Source organism: Phocoena phocoena, chromosome 2, assembly GCF_963924675.1.
Source record: "Phocoena phocoena chromosome 2, mPhoPho1.1, whole genome shotgun sequence".
In the NCBI taxonomy this organism is placed as follows: domain Eukaryota; kingdom Metazoa; phylum Chordata; class Mammalia; order Artiodactyla; family Phocoenidae; genus Phocoena; species Phocoena phocoena.
The window spans coordinates 48,090,508-48,108,584 of NC_089220.1; the positions used below are offsets into that span (position 1 = coordinate 48,090,508).

Here is an 18,077-nt window from a genome sequence, read left to right on the forward strand (position 1 = left end):
ATTTGGGTCAATCGTTTGATCGTGGTGGCTGGCTCGAAATTTACCAACTGTAGTTAATATAACTTAGTTGAACTTTTGTTTATGGCTTAATTTTAATCACTGCTGTTTCCTGTGGATGTGTGGTTAAGCAAGGTGTTATGAGCTACTAGTCTTAGTGTACTTGATGCCAGGTCCTTTTAAGGATTTAGAGGGCATTCTCACTGGGGCTCAGATGCATGCATGTGTAATTTTATTAAAAACTAGTAGAAAGGCTGGGACCAAACCTCGGTGTTTATGGAGTTGATAAATTCATCTAGGCACTTTTAGTGTCTTGCTTTAGGTTTTTTTTTTTTTTTTTTTTTTTTTTTTGCGGTACGCGGGCCTCTCACTGTTGTGGCCTCTCCCGTTGCGGAGCACAGGCTCCGGATGCGCAGGCTCAGCGGCCACAGCTCACTGGCCCAGCTGCTCCGCGGCACGTGGGATCCTCCCGGACCGGGGCACGAACCCGCGTCCCCTGCATCGGCAGGCGGACTCTCAACCACTGCGCCACCAGGGAAGCCCTTGCTTTAGGTTTTAAGCTACATTAACAAGTTGTTTTTATATTGTGAAATAACATGTATATAGTTGTATGATTTATGCTAGATTTAGTATTAAAATTTTGATAAAAATGGTCCATAGATCTAGGGAGATGCCTGTCTATATAAATGGTAGATATCTAAGTAATTCATTGGTACGATTAGGGTTTATTTTCTAGGTATATCCTATTTTGAGCATTGTTTGTGTTTGTTGGATAGATTAACTAAATTCTATGTATTTATATGTTTTTGCCTTGTTTGGGGGGTTTGGCAGGGCATTATGGGCATGTAGAATATGGGATTTAGTGGGGCATAAGGAGGGCTTGTTAAACAGGTTATCTACCTCTTCAATGTGTATGTGTATGTATATGTGTGTGTGTGTAATTTCCTTATGTCCTGTAGCCATTGACTGAATAACACCTTATGGTTGATGATGTTGGTAAATAATATTCAATTAAAGTCCAGCTACAGTTTGACTGTGTTAAGACCTCACATGGCCATAGCTGAGTCCCAGTATCCCTATAAAAATTAAAAAATACCAAATGCATAAAACCACAGTTATGTGTGAGCATGGGCTGATTAGTCATTAGTCCATCGAGATGTCTTATTTAAGAGGAAAGAGTGGGTGATTTTAGGTGAGATGGTCCTGAAGAACCAGATGTCTGATAAAGTTCATTAATAGAAACCCTCACAAGTTATGGGCCCAGAGGAAGAAGAGGGACACCTGCTAAGTGGGGTTGATAGTTTCACGCAGCTTTGCTGATTGAGCTCGTGATCTAGTGGATATGATATGTATGTTGACTAGGATTGGTTTGACTTAATGTACTGTGTACAATCAGTAATATGTACTATGTAAAGTACATGCTTATAAGCATGGGGTAAATAATGTACGATTATACATATCATGTATTATGTATGGTATGTATATGTACTTATTAATGTAATACACATTATGCATGAAGTACATGGTAATTTATGGTAAAAATAGGTTATTTTAATACTAAGATTGTACTTAGTAATCTTGTAAATGTCCCATAACACATCTTCAGGGAATAGTTTAAATAGAATTTCAGCTTTGGGTGCTGATGGTGGAGCTGGAGCTTCTTCCTTGAGTCTTAGGGAGATGTGTTATTCTCCTTTTCTGGTTTACAAGACCAGGGTAATAGATATAATGATACTACAAAGACTCTTCATTTTAGGAGATTATTTTCAGTGATGCTAGTTACTGGCATTAGTACTAGAATTAAAAAGAAATATAGAATGGATGCTAGTTGTCCGATAATAATGAAGGGGTGCTCTATGGGTTGTCCTCCAATTCACGTTAGTGTTAATAGGTCTGCTACTAGTACTCAAAATACGCATTGACTGAGAGGTCGAAACGTTATGCTTCGTTGTTTGGATGTGTTGAAGCATTGGGATAAATGCTAGAATTAAGATTGAAAAGATTAAGGCCATTACTCCTCCTAATTTATTAGGAATTGATCGTAGAATTGCATACGCAAATAGAAAATTATCACTCTGGCTTGATATGAGGTGGTGTGTTGAGAAGGTCTGTTGGGGTGTAGTTGTCTGGGTTCCTAGTAAGTCGGGTGAAAATAGCACTAATATTATTAGAATTAGCAGTAAGGCATCTAGGATATCTTTGATTGTACAGTAGGGGTGAAATGGGATTTTGTCTATATCAGTTGAGATTCCAGTGGGGGGTTATTAGATCCTGTTTTGTGAAGGAATAGTAAGTGGACAGCTGCTAGCGCTGCAATGATAAATGGGAGAATAAAATGGAAGGCGAAGAATCGTGTAAGAGTTGCTTTATCTACTGAAAATCCACCTCAGATTCATTCGACAGGGCTTGTGCCAATATATGGAATTGCTGAAAGGAGGTTAGTAATAATTGTTGCCCCTCAGAATGGTATTTGTCCTCAGGGTAAGACATAGCCTATGAATGCTGTAGCTGTGACTGTAAATAATGATTCCAATGCTTCATGTTTCTAAAAAGGTATAGGATCCATAATATAAGCCTTGTCCCACATGAATAAATAAGCAAATAAAAAATATGGAGGCTCCATTTGCATGTAGATATCGGATAATTCATCCATAGTTTACATCTCGGCAGACATGTGTTACTTACGAAAAAGTAGTTATTGTGTCTGATGTATATGTATTGCTAGGAATAAACCTGTCAAGATTTGTAGAACTAAACAAAATGCCCAGAAGGGAACCAAAATTTCAACACGATGAAATGTTTGATGGAGCTGGGAGGTCAATAATTGCGTTGTTAATAATTTTTAGTAATGGGTGTGATTTTCGGATGTTGGTCATTAGTGTTCTTACAGTTGAATTAAAATGATTTTTCATTTCATTGGCCATGGTTAGATTCCATGTAAGAATAATGATAATATACATTGTATTTATTTTAGGTACTATTTTTGTAATTAGTTTTGTGGGCTTTTCTTCAAAACCTTCACCTATTTATGGTGGACTTGAATTGATTGTAGGTGGTGGTGTTGGTTGTGGGATTGTTTTGAATTTTGGTGGTTCACTTGGGGGTTTAATAGTATTTTTTATTTATTTAGGGAGAATATTAGTAGTATTTGGTTATATGACAGCTATGGCCACTGAGAAGTATCCTGAAGTTTGAGTCTCTAATAAGACTGTTCTAGGTATATTTCTTTCGGGGTTGATGATAGAATTTTCAATAGTATTCTTTGTTTTAAAGGATGAGGAAGTGGAGATTGTATTTAAATTTAATGGACTAGGGGACTCTGGGTAATTTATGATACAGGTGATTTTGGGTTTTTTGTGAAGAGCCTATAGGAATTGCAGTGTTGTATAGCTGTGGTTCTTAATTGGTAATTGTTACTGGTTGATCATTACTTATTGGTGTTGTGGTTATTATAGAGGTTACTCATGGTAATTAAATAGAATTATGCTTAGGGCAAGGGTAATGAGGAATGAAAGAAAATACAATTTGATTAGGCCTTTTTGGTCTGACACTAGTACAGGAAATTTTATTTGAATAAGGGAAGTTGTTTTTGGTAAGATGCTTTCTAGTCAGATTAAATCTAGGAGACGTGATGCTGATTTTTGACTCGCTGATAAATTTAAGTATGGTGGGAAGCGGTGTATAATAATGGGGAGATACCTAAGAGGTTGGAAAATGTGAAGAAATTTGAGGGATATTTAAATTTTAAGTTTTGTGTAGCGGGGCTGATTTCAAATGCCAGAATAAAACCTAGGATGGTCACAGCAAAGGCAGTTTGCTTCAGGTATTGTTATTTGTGGGATTGTCATTGGGGGAATTTTGCTGGAGGTAATGAATCCAGCAAAGATACTTACAGCTAATAAACGTTTAACAAACTGATTAGCAGTGGGTTATTTTCGTTAAAGTAGAAAAGCGAGGTTGTCCTAATGGTGCGGAGAAAATAATGCGAATGCCATAGACAGCTGTAAGGGATGCGGTGACGAGAGTTATTTGCTGGGCTCAGGCGTTGGTGTACAACATGTTAGCGGTGTCGATAATTAGTTCTTTAGAGTAGAAACCTGTGAGGAACGGCATTCCTGTCAGTGAGAGACTTCCAATAATGAGGGCCGCTGTGGTAAAAGTATTGCTTTAAATAAACCTCCTATCTTTCGAATGTCTTGTTCATCATGTAGGCTATGAATAATGGAGCCAGAGCATATAAACAGGATGGCCTTGAAAAAGGCATGTGTGCAAACGTGGAGAAATGCTAGATAAGGTTGGTTAATACCGATTGTTACTATTATAAGGCCTAATTGGCTTGAAGTAGAGAAGGCAACAATTTTTTTGATGTCATTTTGGGTGAGAGCACATATTGCTGTAAATAATGTAGTTATGTTTATCCAGACATAATGTTATTGTTTGGGTACATTTATTCTCTGTTAAAGGGTGAAAGCAGATAAGTAGGAAAATACCTGCTATAACTCTTGTGCTTGAGTGAATAGAGCTGAAACGGGAGGAGGGCCTTCTATTGCTGAGGGAATGGCTGGAGGCCAAATTGGGTGGATTTTCCAGCTGCAGCCAACACAAGTCCTATTAGAGGTAGGTTTGAGTGATTTTGGTTAAATATAAAGATTTGTTGTATGTCTCATGAGTTTAAGTTAAATAGAAATCATGCTGTTGATATAATAAGTCCAATGTCTCCAATGCGATTATATAGAATTGCTTGGAGAGCGGCTGTATTTGCATCTGCTTGTCCATATCGTCACCTGATAAGTAGAAAAGATACAATTCCGACTCCTTCTCACCCAATGAAAAGTTGTAAAAGATTGTTAACAGTGATAAGAATTAGTATTGTGATAAGAAAAAGGAGTATTTAAAAAATTGATTAATGTTAGCATCTGAGTGCATGTATCACGTTGAAAATTCCATAATAGATCATGTGACAAATAATGCTACTGGCACAAATATTGAGAAATAGTCTGTTTTGAAGCTAAGTGGTAATTTAAGGGTTTGGGTAGTAATTCAATGTCAGTTTAAGATAATTATCTCTTGACCTGTATGAATGAATATTATTGTTGGAATTAAGCTGGTGATAAAAGCATATGAGATAGTGGTTTTTTTTTTACAAAGGATGGATATGTGTTATTTTGTAGATGTTGGTGTTTGTTATTATAATTGGTATCGTTAGTATAAATAGTATAACTAGTGTGAAAGAGGTAAATAAGTTTATTACTTTTATTTGGAGTTGCACCAATGTTTTGGTTCCTAAGACCAATGGATAGCTATCCTTTAAAAGTTTGAAAAAGTCATACTGTTAGATATGGAAGCATGAACTAGCAATTTTTGCATACTTTTTCAGTAAATAAAAATATTTAGTCTTCTGTTACTAGATTCACAATCTAGTGTTTTTTTGAAACTATATTTATAGTACAAGGGCCCTAAAATGATTTTGGGGTTTAAGGATAGGAGTAAGAGATGTAAAATGTGAAGGGGTTATGAGGGCATTTTCTCATGTGAATGATGGTGGGTATATTTGCCTCATTTTGTTATGATTAATATGTATAGTGAGTATAAGGTGGTAATTACTATGTTAATTCCTATGAGGATAAAGGTGATATTTGATCATGGAAAGGCTGTTACTACTACAAAGAGTCCTCCAATTAGATTGATAGTTAGGGGGTAGAGCTAGGTTTGTTAAGCTTGCTAGTTGTCATCATGCTGGTATTGGGAGGAATGTTTGTAGACCTCGGGCTACAATTATTGTTCTGCTGTAAATTCGTTTGTAATTTGAATTTGCTAGGCAGAATAATATGGATGATGTGAGGCAGTGGGCAATTATTAGAGCAGTGGCCCCGATATAACTTCAAGGTGTTTGGATGAGAATGACTACAATAACAAGTGCTATGTGACTGTCGGAAGAATACGCGATAGGTGATTTTAGATCTGTTTGGCATAAACACATTGAACTAGTTATGATTATTCCTCATAAGGAGAGTATGAGAAAAGGGTATGTTATGAAATATATTAGTGCGTTTAGTATTGCTGTAATTCGTAATATACCATAGCCTCTGAGTTTTAGTAGTACGGCTGCAAGGACTAGGGATCCTGCAATGGGGGCTTCTACATGTGCTTCAGGTCATCAAAGGTGAAGGCCGTTGAGTACTTTTACTATAGAGACTATCATACATGCTAGTCATATGAAAATGTTGGATCAGGAGTTGGCTGTTGTTTGTGTTCAATATTGAAGTATTAGAAAATTTAGTGAGCCTGTGACATTTTGAATATATATTAGTGCTACTAAGAGTGGAAGTGACCCTACTAGTGTATAAAACAAGAAATAAAGTCCTGTGTTAAGACATTCTGTTTGATTACCCCATCGGGTAATGATACTAAGTGTTGGAACTAGTATTGCTTCAAATAAAATAAGATGAATTCTGTGGCAGTGAATTTTATAATGAGGAATATTTGTCATGTAATTAGCATGGTAATATATAATTTTTTTTCGAGTTAATGATTCTTTGAGGTAGGTGAAATTGGCTGGCTATTAATTATGGTAAGAGTCATGTTGTTAAAATTAATAATGGTGCTAATGAGCTGGGGAAAAAGAATTAGTGAAAAGTTGAGGCTATTGTCATTAAATTGATTAAGAAGAAAAAGGCTATGAGACTAATAAGCTATGGACTGTGGTATTAATTCACATTATGTTGTTCTTTGATAATTATGTTAGTAGTATTAGTATAATTGTAGGAATAATAACTTTTAACATTGGAGGAGATTAAGATTTTGTACATAATCAGTGCCATATGTGTTTGATACTATTACTAGTAGGGATAGTCTGAGTGTGGCTTCTCGAGCTGAGAATACTAGCAGAACAATTGGTATTATGCTGGCTAGGGCAAAATGTGTATTTAGGATTATCAGCGTTGCTTTAATGAATAGTGATAATATTATGCCTTCAAGGCATGATAGTGAAGATATTAGGTGAGATCAATATATTAATAATTCTATAAGAGATACTGTAAATGTTATAATAATATATACACTAAAAGCACTTGGTAATTATGAACTTAATCATAATCTAATGAGTTGAAATCATTTCGTTTAATTACCATATTCAGTTCATTCTAGTCCTTTTTGGGTCCATTCATTAGGCTAGGCTTATTGCTAGTAATAAAATTAGGAATAAAGCTATAATGAGTATTGTTTTTAGATTATTTGTCTGAGATGCTCAGGGTAGGGGGTAAAAGAGCAATTTCTAAATCAAAAAGGAGGAATATAATGGCTACCAGGAAAGATTGTATGGAAAAATGTAGACGTGCTGATCCTATAAGGTCAAATCCGCACTCATAAGGACTTGTTTCTTCTGTGAAAATATTTAATTGGGGAAGTCAGAATGTGATAAATACAAGTAGTGAGGCTAGTGCTATGTTTGTAATTAATGTCGATATTAGAGTTATTCTTTTTCGGATTCTACTGAAGCCAATTGACTGTGAGTCAATTGTACTATTTAATACTAAAATAATAAGATCGTTATCAATAAATGGGTACGTAAAGGAATAGTCATAATCCATCTACAAAATGTCAACATCAGGCAGTAGCTTTGAAGCCGAAATGGTGGTTAGATGTGAAGTGATTTTTTTTTTTTTTTGCGGTACGCGGGCCTCTCATTGTTGTGGCCTCTCCCGTTGTGGAGCACAGGCTCCGGTCGCGCAGACTCAGCGGCCATGGCTCACGGGCCCAGCCGCTCTGCGGCATGTGGGACCCTCCCGGACCGGGGCACGAACCCGTGACCCCTGCATCGGCAGGCGGACTCTCAACCACTGCGCCACCAGGGAAGCCCCGTGAAGTGATATTTTAATTGATGTAAGAAGCAGACGATAAGGAAGAGCCAATAGTTACACGCAGTCTGTGGAATCCTGTAGCTATGAAGAAAGTTGACCTGTATACCCCATCTGAAATTGTAAAGGATGTTTTGTAATATTCTGAGGCCTGTAGAAATGTAAAATAAACGCCTAGGGCGACTGTGATAAAAAGACCTTGGAGTATGTGTTTTCAGTTTCCTTCTATGAGGCTGTGGTGAGGTCAGATAGTGGATACCCCAGAGGCTAATAATACGGAGGTATTAAGAAGTAGTACTTCTAATGGATTTAGAGGACAGATGCCTGTTGGTGGTCAGCATCCCCCTAGTTCAGGTGTAGGGGCAAGGCATGAGTGGTAGAAGGCTCAAAAAGAAACTGGTAAAAAAAAAAAAGAGGACTTCTGAAATAATAAATAGGATTATTCCATATCAAAGTCCTTTTTGAACACTTGGTGTATGATGGCCTTGAAAAGTGCTTTCTCGGATGATGTCTTGTCATCACTGAGCTATTGATAAAGGTATTAGTTAGTAGGCCTAGTGCTGATAATAATGTTGAAGTGAAATCATATAATTAGGTCTGCTGTTGTTAGAAGGGCTGAGAGAGCTCCTGTAAGGGGTCAGGGACTGGGATTTACTATGTGATATGCCTGAGTTTGGTGGGACATTATGTATTGTCATGTAGGTAAAGATTTGCTAGTAAGCTAAATGCATAAACTAGAATTATTGCAATGGTGAATTTGAGGATAGTAAGTAAGACAAGGATAGGAAATGTAATGAGAGCTGTCTTGGTGCTAATACTCAGCAATGCTAGAGTCACTCTTCCAATTAAATGAATCAATAGGGGTCCTGCTGTGATGTTAGCTGTTAATAGTATGGCTAAAGCTGTTGGTTGAATGAATAAGCTAATAGTTTTGATGACTGCTAGCATAGGAATAAGAGGAACGAGTGTTCCTTGTGGTAGAAAGTGAGCTAAGCACGCTTTTGTTTTGTGATGAAAGCCTGTAACTACAGTTCCTGCCCATAGAGAAACTGCTGTTCCTAATATTATTATATTCCTAATATTATAAATTGCTATTAATATTATTGAGAGTTGTGTAGTAGGTATAAATGAATGTGGTAATAGTCCTAATAGATTTGTTGATCGAATAAATAAGTGATGTTAAGTATTAGTGCTCAGGTCTGTCCTTTGTGATTGTGAATAGCTATTATTTGTTTCAATGTGAGTTGAACTAATCATTGTTGAATTGAAATTATACAATGGTTAATTAGTTGATTAGGTGTTGGGAGTAAAATACCTGGGAATATAATGATTAAGATAACAATAGGAAGTCCTATTATTGTTGGGGCAATGAAAGAGGCAAATAGATTTTCGTTCATTGTGTTTCTCAAGGGGTAGATTGTTTTTGTACTTTGGTAGACATCAACGCTGGATTTGAATAATAAGTATATTTTGAAATTTTTAGTTGGAATGCAATAAATAGGACTAGAATTATTAATAGAATAGTAATAAATCATGTTGAAGTGTTGAATTGTGGCATATCGTGAAAGGGAGTTTTAACTCCCAGTCTTTAACTTAAAAAGGTGAATGCTATTTAGCTTCTTAAGGAATTTATAATATTGATGAGGATCATTTTTCAAAGTATTTTAGGAGTACTAGTTCAAGGACGATGGGTATAAAGCTATGATTTGATCCACAAATTTCTGAGCATTGTCTGTAATATAGACCTGGTCGTGGTGATATGAGAGTTGTTTGGTTTAGGCATCCTGGAATTGCCTCTGTTTTTACGCCTAGTAAAGGCACAGCTCATGAGTGTAAAATGTCTTCTGAGGAGGTTAGTATTCAGATTGTTATTTCTGTAGGTAAAACTACTCCGTTGTCTACTTCTACTAGTCATAATTCTCCTGTTTTTAGGTCTGGTGTTGGAATTATATAGGAGTCAAAATTTAATTCTTCATAGTCTGTATATCATAGCTTCAGTATCATTGGTGTCCTATAGTCTTTACGGTAAGGGAAGGGTTATGTAGTCCAGCATGTAAAGCATTTGTAATGATGGCAGGGCAATTAGAATTAGGATAATGGCTGGTAAGATTGTCCAGATGGTTTCTACTTCTTGTGCATCTATTGTACTTGTATGTGTTAGTTTAGTTGCTAATATGAGTAAAATAATATAGAGGACCAAGAAGCTGATTAAAAATATGATTATTAACGTATGATCATGAAAGTGTAGTAGTTCTTCTATAATGGGTGATGCTGCATCTTGAAAACCTATGTGGAGAGGTACGCCATGGAGACATAAACATAAAACATAAAAAGGAATGAAGCACTGTTACATGGTACAATATGGATGAGCTCTGAAAGCATTATGCTAAGTGAAGGTAATGAGTCATGAAGGATAACATACTACATGATTCTACTTACGCGAAATATCCAGATAGGGAAATCTACGGAGGCAGAAAGTAGATTAGTGGTTGCCTAGGTTGGAGGCATAATAGTGGGATAGGGAGTTGATTGCTAAAAGGTACAAGGTTTCTTTTTTGGGGGGGGGGATTAAAATTAAAATGTTCTAAAATTAAATTGTGGTTGATGGTTACACAACTCTGTGACTATATTAAAAACTAATTGCGCACTTGATGTTTCTGCAGTTTTTTCATTTCCATTTGCGTGGAATGTGTACAACTATATCAATTTGAAAAAACAGTTGTGGGGAAAAAAAAACTCTAAAGCAGTGGTTCTTATACTTCAATCATCATTAGCCTCACCTGTGAAGCTTCCCTGGTGGCGCAGTGGTTGAGAGTCCGCCTGCCGATGCAGGGGACACGGGTTCGTGCCCTGGTCCGGGAAGATCCCACATGCCGTGGAGTGGCTCGGCCCGTGAGCCATGGCCACTGAAGCTCTGGATACAAATGTTCTAGATCTATCAAGGAACTACAGGACATGAGGAACTTTAAGTGCATATTATTAAGTGAAAGAAGCCAGTCTGAAAAGGCTTGTACTGTGTGATTCTAGACTTTCTAGAAAAGGTAAAACTGTAGAGACAGTAATTAGATCAGTGGTTGCCAGGGGCTCGGGGGGAGGGAGCGAGGGATGAATAGGTAGAGCACAGGGGATTTTTAGGGCAGTGAAACTATTCTGTATGATACTATAGTGGTGGATACACATCATTATACATTTGTCAAAACCTATAGAACTGGACCACACAAAGAGTGTATGCCAATGTAAACTATGGATTTTAGTTAATAACAACATATCAATATTGGTTTATCAGTTATAACAAATGTACCACACTAATACACAATATTAATAACGGGAAACTGTGCAAATTGGTAGGAGGTAGCTATGGAAACTGTACTTTCTGCTCAATTTTTTGGTAAACCTAAACCTGTTTTTAAAAACTAAAGTATGCTAATTTTTAAAAAATGTTCTAGGCAAGCCAGAGGATGAGCCTGGGAAGTCAGGGAACTCTACAGATGTGAAATGACCTTGTCAGATCAAGGGAGCATTTTAATTCTCAAAACCAGTAGGCAGTCTTCCCCTAGAAGAGGCACATGAGGAGAAAGAATGTTTCCCTTGTTCAGTTCCGTATTGATACTGCTGAGCCCAGAATCCATACCTCAGAGAGGTGAGTCTGTAACTGGAGAGTCTGTGCTTCACCACTGGAGCTGAGGGCCCCTTAAGCCTCCTGGGGCTCGACGTGCAGCAGTCACTTCAGCAGTATGATAACAGGAGATTAAGGTAAGAGGACAGGGCTCCTCCCTAGGATGTAGAGGTGATTTGAAACGGGAATCCTGAGCTTGTTGGTGTGGTTGGTTGGTTTGGTTTTAAGAAACTGGGTTGGGGGAGCGCAGCCATTGAGTGTCTGAAGAAGGGATTATACGGTAGTGAATTAATAGTATAAAAATGTCAGCTGACTTTACAGGAACACGTACCTCAGAAGGAAGGAAAAGATCTCGAGGAGAGATTTCAACAAAAACACCAGGGGAAAATGACCTTCACCTTTGAATGTCCAGTTCAGCCCTTCGCTGAGTGTAGGCGTCTGATCTGTAAGAAGAGTAGTTTATCAGGAGAGCCTCCCAGCCCTCAAGGTCTCATTCAGACTCTGGAATCACATAAGGAAAAGACAGATCTCTGGGTGTATCTTTCCTAGAGACACACCCAAAGGGAGAAGTAGCAAAGGGTCAGAAAGCCAGCAAACTGGCAGGTACCAAAATTAGCAAATTTGCCTTTAGAATTGCATGATTTTTCCCTTCTACCCAGGTCAAATAATAATAATAAGTAGTAGTAGTGCTAGGAGTAGCAAAGGACAGTCTTCCTGATGCCAAGCACTGTTCTAAGTACCTTGCGTGAATTAACTCATTTAATCCCCACCACAGCCCTACCCAGTAAGGGAATTATTACTCATTTTACAGAGACTTCGGTGTAGACATGAAGTCATCTGCCTGGTCACAGCTAGAAGTGTTGAGCTGGGACTCGAACCCAACGCCAGCTCCAGAGCCCACTGTTTCCCCCTCACGGCACTGCGGCTCCACGTCGACTCCACAGACCCCGCAACTGCCTCGTAATATAGACCAAACTTTAAAAGAAGGAACGTGGGGATTTACCCTTTGGGTTTTAACCCTGCTCATCCACCCCTACAGAAAACAGCAATACTGTTCGTTCTACCCGAATAGGAGAAAAATGGGGAAGAAAGAAGAAAATTTATTAAAAGGAAAACAAAACACCACCTTTTTTTTCTTTCCCCTCGCAGTGCATGGCAGTATCGTCTCAAGAGCCTTTGCCTTTTTCTGGAGGGAGCGTTTATCTGGCTGGCATGCGCACGAAACAACACAGCTGCCCCACCTGACATGGGAGCTCCGGGTTCAGCGTCTCGGGTTCTAGAAGGAGTGTCCAGAACCTCCACAACCCTCCAGTCAGCCCCCTGCCCTCCCCGAGAGTTTGAGCTTCCCGTGCGGCTTGGCTGGTATTGGTGGGTTCACAGGGCAGGATCCAGGAACGCTTCCTGCCTTTGCAATCCCGCTCAGCTCTCCAGCTGAGGAGCCTTTGGGCGGAGGGCCATGCATTGAAGCTGAACGGACTGTTCCTTTAAGGAAAACCACTCTTCCCCTCTTGATTAAATTAGTTCCAGATCCTCTGTCAGAGAGTCAAGCTGTTCAGGAGGGTAAGGGTGAAATAGAAAATGTCTTGAGAAGGATACAGCTCTTCTTTATTTACTATAATAGGAGAAAAGCTAACTAGCCATAGAGAATGGATAACCAAACATTTTTAGAAATGGGTTTTGAATATAGTGTGTTTGAAAACCAAATTCTGAGCACAGGGCCTCAGGCTCAGAAAGGGTTGACACTTGGTTTAAAGCTGTGCTGTCACCATCTTGAAACTTAATAATTTTTGAACAGAGTCCCACATTTTTGTTTTGCGCTGGGCTCAGCAAACGATGTGGCCGTGCTGTCAGTGAAGTCTATTTTAAGTCAGCATGATGTAATTATGCACACTTTCTCCTCAATTTCAGGTACGCTAGTGTGTCCTGTCCAAGTTTGCCAATCGACTTTTGTGCTGCATGTTTTTTCTTTTAGTGTCTCACTGGGTGGTAAACTCCTGACATTACGTATACTCACTAATGTCTGCTGGAGTGTGCCACGGTGAAGTTTTGATACTGCAAAGTACTGAACATGAGGGCTAAGCCACTAGTGTTTGTAAACGAAAACATTTCAAAGCTCACTTCCTCCTTTGAGTGGGTACGTCAGGAATTGGTACAAAACCTTCTCCTAAAATGGAGAGAGAATAATGGGGGGCAATCAGGTTCTTGTCTCACGTGGGGCCTTCAGTGAGGATGCAACCCTGTCTTTCTCAACTGCAACACTCAGGGGACTGACTCAGGACCTTGGGCAATACGATCAAGTCAACCCCAGTGCTGTGCTCCCGGGCCTGTCTGGCAAGAGAACCAGAGGGGAGGGATGAGGGACGTCCATGGATGTCTGTGTGATTTGGGGAGCGAGGCCTCTGCTGGCGTACTTCAGCTCCTCAGGTTTAAAAATGCTAGAGCCACTGTTGGTCCCGTTTACTTGCAAAGATTCCGTTACTCCAGCCAATGTCACTGAGGTGAACTGAGGGTAAACCCATGGCCCTCCTTATTTTCAGGCCATAATGTGGGAATCAATGATAGGAGAATATTCCGCCGCGGGACCACACATGGTGTTTCTTATAAAGCGATGATGGGAGTTTACCAGAAAGTGAAGGCGTCCCATCAGGGACTCGGCCAAGGCATCCCCATTCACAGCAGACCCATAGAGGAAACTGGAAGAGTCGTAACGTGGGCGGTGGGCTAGCGCTGGGGAAGTGGCCAGGCATCCTAAGGACTAGAGGGAAGTCCATCTGTGAGGTAGGCGACAGCAGCAAGCACTTGGATCTAGACTGGGAATTATGTGGTTGAGGCCCACCCGCATGAGGTCAGAGGGTGGGCAGATATGTGTGAGCTAGAGTGAAAGCAAAGGGAGTCCAGGAGGAGGTGGTACTGCTAAAGTCTAGGGATGCCAAGCTGCTGGTTTCTAGGGCAGTGAGACAGCTGTGGAGGGCAAGGTAGACTTGTGCGCCAAGCTGGCTGTCGAGACAGAAACCCGGGGACAGAAGTCTAGTTATCATGACTTAGATGGAGCCCCATTAGGAGCAGGGATGGCTTGAGGTAGAGCCTGGGAGGTTTGGGTGAGGCTCATGCAATCTTTTGAATCTAAGGTCAGAATTAATTCTCAGGACTGAGACGAAGCTAAAACTTCAAGCGAGAATGAACTCTGCCTGACTGGTGAGGAAGAAGGAACGCAGTCACTGGGGGCTGTGTGGGCTGGCCTGTGGCGGAGTTTCCTTTCACATACATTGAGTTGGGTTTTCTTTATTTTCTTCAGCAGTTCTAGCAGATATAAGCATTATTTTTATTCTCATTTTACACCTGAGGAATCGGAGAAGTAAATGGAAGTGCCCAAAGTTAACGGATTCATCCAGTCTGGGCAACTGGGGCTGTCTCCAGCGCCACCATCTCTGTGCTCTTGGCTTCGATTAGATGACTTTATGAAGTTCCTTTGGTGGTAGTTGTAGCAAAATGATGGAAAGCATGGGTGGGCTCTGCAGCCAGACTGCCCAGCTTTTTGATGCATCCACCTCTTCTGGCTGTGTGACCTTGGGCAGGTTACTTGACCTCTCTGTGCCGCGGTAAAATGAAGATGATGACGATACCTTCCTCACGTTATAGACATGAGTATTTAATGGAATGGTATATGTATGGGTTTAGAACAGTGCTAGGCACATAAGTGCTTAATACACGTTACTGTTACACTCGATCTAGAAGTAAAGGTCTTTAGGGAAGATTTCAGATGTTAACAGTCATCACTACCCAGTGGATGGATGGAGTCATGGCAAGGTTAATCCTAAAGAGTAACTACTGTGAAAGCCATTCCTATTTATTTGGTCTTATAAATTTTTTTTAAAAAGCAAGATTTTCTCATTAATTGAATTTTGACCCATGGAATAGTGCACTTAGTTAGAGACTGCGCAATTAGGAGGCAGAAATTTTGGGTATAAGTCCTCGATGTACCACTTCCTGGCGTTGTGAGCTTGGGCAATTTTTCCAATGTCTCTCGCTTATTTTCCTTATCGGTGAAAAGTACCAATAAAAGGAATGACAGCCTGCCTCACAGAATTATCCTGAGAAGATAGAATGAAAGCACTTTTAAATAAAAGGACGCCATGTGTTGGATATTTTAGTTCCTTGACACAAACCTGCTGTAAACAAGAAAAGGTTAGTTGTCTGCAGAGTAGGCGAGGGGAAGCCATTCTGGAACCGAAAACTGCGACGCAGGTGATCCACCCTCGCTTCGGATATTAATAATTTAGTAAGGTCGCCAGGCGGGCCCCAGACAGACAGGTCCACAGCCAGTTCCAAGGACTTGCCGATCTTCTTTCTTCTGTGCCGTTCTCTTTATGACAGCCAGATTGTGCTTTTGTTTTTTTATTTTCTCTCTACCCATGCAGGGGACTCAGATCCCACCCCAGTGAATCCTTGCTATGATGGGAGTCACACATGCGCCACCACGGCTCAGTGCCATCCGGCGACAGGTGTAGACTACACCTGCGAGTGTGCATCTGGGTACCAGGGAGATGGACGGAGTTGCGTGGGTAAGAGCCGAATGCTCTGTGTTCCCTCACGGAGTCCTTCAACATTATGTCCGTAGAAGACAAGTGTCTGCTTTGTCATCTCCATGGATCAATGAGTTTAGCAGCTATTCATCTAAATACAGCTATTTAAAAACTAAGCATATTCTGGTTAGGTTTAAGAGGGTAGTTTGGAGGTGGGTATTTTGGGCTGGGACTCTGAAAATGGCTATTGTAATGCCTGGGTGTTTTACATTCTCAAATGTTGTCATTTTAAGACGGAATCGAGTATTTTTTACATTCATTCAAGAGTACATTTTCTGGTTACCTTCAGATTTCAGACATTCACCTATTTCTTTCACTTACTGTATCTCAAAAGCAGTAGTGGAAATTTCTTTACATTTTAAAAGAAAAATCGTTACTTTGTGTGTTTCTCTTCTAGATGTTCAGAATTGTTTAAATGTTTAAAGAATTCTCAGAATATTTGTTCAAAACATATCTCCCTGGGGCTCATACTTGAATGACTTGAAATAAATATTTATTTTCATGACGATCTGCAACATGCATCCACATCTGTTGTTTAGCCTACATTTCAACCCCTGTTGAGTCTACCGACTGTTGGTCTCATTGAAACCTCTTAGGGGTGAGCGCACATTGAGTTTGCAGACCTTCCACTTGTGGGGACTCTGGTTTAAGCAGCTTTTTCTGTTCTTATTTCCTTCTTAGATGTAAATGAATGTGCAACTGGCTTCCATCGCTGTGGCCCCAACTCTGTGTGTGTCAACTTGCTGGGAAGCTACAGGTGTGAGTGCCGGAGTGGTTATGAGTTTGCAGACGACCGGCACACCTGCGTCTGTGAGTGCCAAAACTGTGCCTCTTTTTGGCCAAAATCATGCTGAACCTTGCTCTTGGACTCATTACTGTTTCCACTTCTGTTATACAGAAGTTCTGTTGGATGGTTTTTTAGAAAACAGACAATTTACATGGAAATAACCCAAAGCTATGGCTCAGTTCCACCCTGTTTGTTGGGGTTTTGTTTTTGTTTGGGTGTTTTTGTTGTTGTTTTTCTCTAAATAGATATTTTTGGTGTAAGTTATGGAAGGATGTTCACCTCTGTCGAGACTGCTGTGTATCTTGATGTTTGGCCCAATCATGTAACAAGACTATGAACTTCTCTAATACCAACAGGTCTAGATAGAGGTCAAATGTTTCTCAAATTAGAATGAAATGGATTTGTAATTCATAGAGGCCTGTCTCACTTGACTGGTCAAAGAGCTCCATCTGTAATAAATATAGCCTTTCTAGAATTCCAGAAAAATACTTGACCAAAGAGTGGATCCAAAAGAACTAGAATTCCAAATTCATCCCACTGTTAGAGCTAGATGATATTAGAGACAACCCACTTTTTAATCCAGTGAGATGAAAAAGTAGCAATCACAGAGACTCTGTGTGTGTGTGTGTGTGTGTGTGTGTGTGTGTGTGTGTGTGTGTGTACGTACGTACGTACGTACGTATGCAGGCATGCAAAGCAGCAGTGCTCTGGGGAGTTATAAACTTTAATCAAGGACAGTTTTTGATGACTGATCTTCATGCCTAGTGTTATAGCCACAAACCATGATCAGCACTTCTCAAATTTTAATGTGCATACAAACCATCTAGGGATTTTGTTAAAATTCCTATTCTGATTCACTGGCTCTGCTCTGGGGCCTGAGAACCTGCATTCCTTATAAGCCCCCAGATGTCCCGATGCTGTTGGTGTGCAGGGTTCACCCATTCGCAGGCCTGGGCTCTTGGACATCCTTGCCTTCTTCTCTTTTCAGTGATCGCCCCACCTCCCAACCCCTGTGAGGATGGCCGTCACAACTGTGCTCCCGCCAGCCAGGCCCAGTGCATTCACCACGGAGGCAGCTCGTTCAGCTGCGCCTGCCTGCCTGGTTATGCCGGCGACGGGCACCAGTGCACCGGTGAGTAACTGTGGGCGGCCTCAGCGACCCTGAACGTTGCTTTGGATGCACATCCCCAGGGCCTCTCAGAAGCCTCTCCCTTCCTTTGACTCACACTGCTGTGGAA

The 18,077-nt window shown here is 40.2% G+C and overlaps 1 protein-coding gene and 2 pseudogenes across 1 annotated transcript in view; 1 reads left to right on the top strand and 2 right to left on the bottom strand.

The window, feature by feature from the left end:
* NID2 (nidogen 2) overlaps positions 1 to 18,077 on the top strand; it is a 77,979-nt gene that overhangs the window by 41,669 nt on the left and 18,233 nt on the right. The window contains exons 10-12 of the mRNA XM_065871673.1: positions 15,888 to 16,031; positions 16,734 to 16,862; positions 17,828 to 17,971. Coding sequence (XP_065727745.1) covers positions 15,888 to 16,031; positions 16,734 to 16,862; positions 17,828 to 17,971 — 417 coding nt within the window. The remainder of the gene's footprint in view (positions 1 to 15,887; positions 16,032 to 16,733; positions 16,863 to 17,827; positions 17,972 to 18,077) is intronic.
* On the bottom strand, positions 3,456 to 7,643 carry LOC136143145 (NADH-ubiquinone oxidoreductase chain 5-like; annotated as a pseudogene).
* On the bottom strand, positions 8,538 to 9,250 carry LOC136118191 (ATP synthase subunit a-like; annotated as a pseudogene).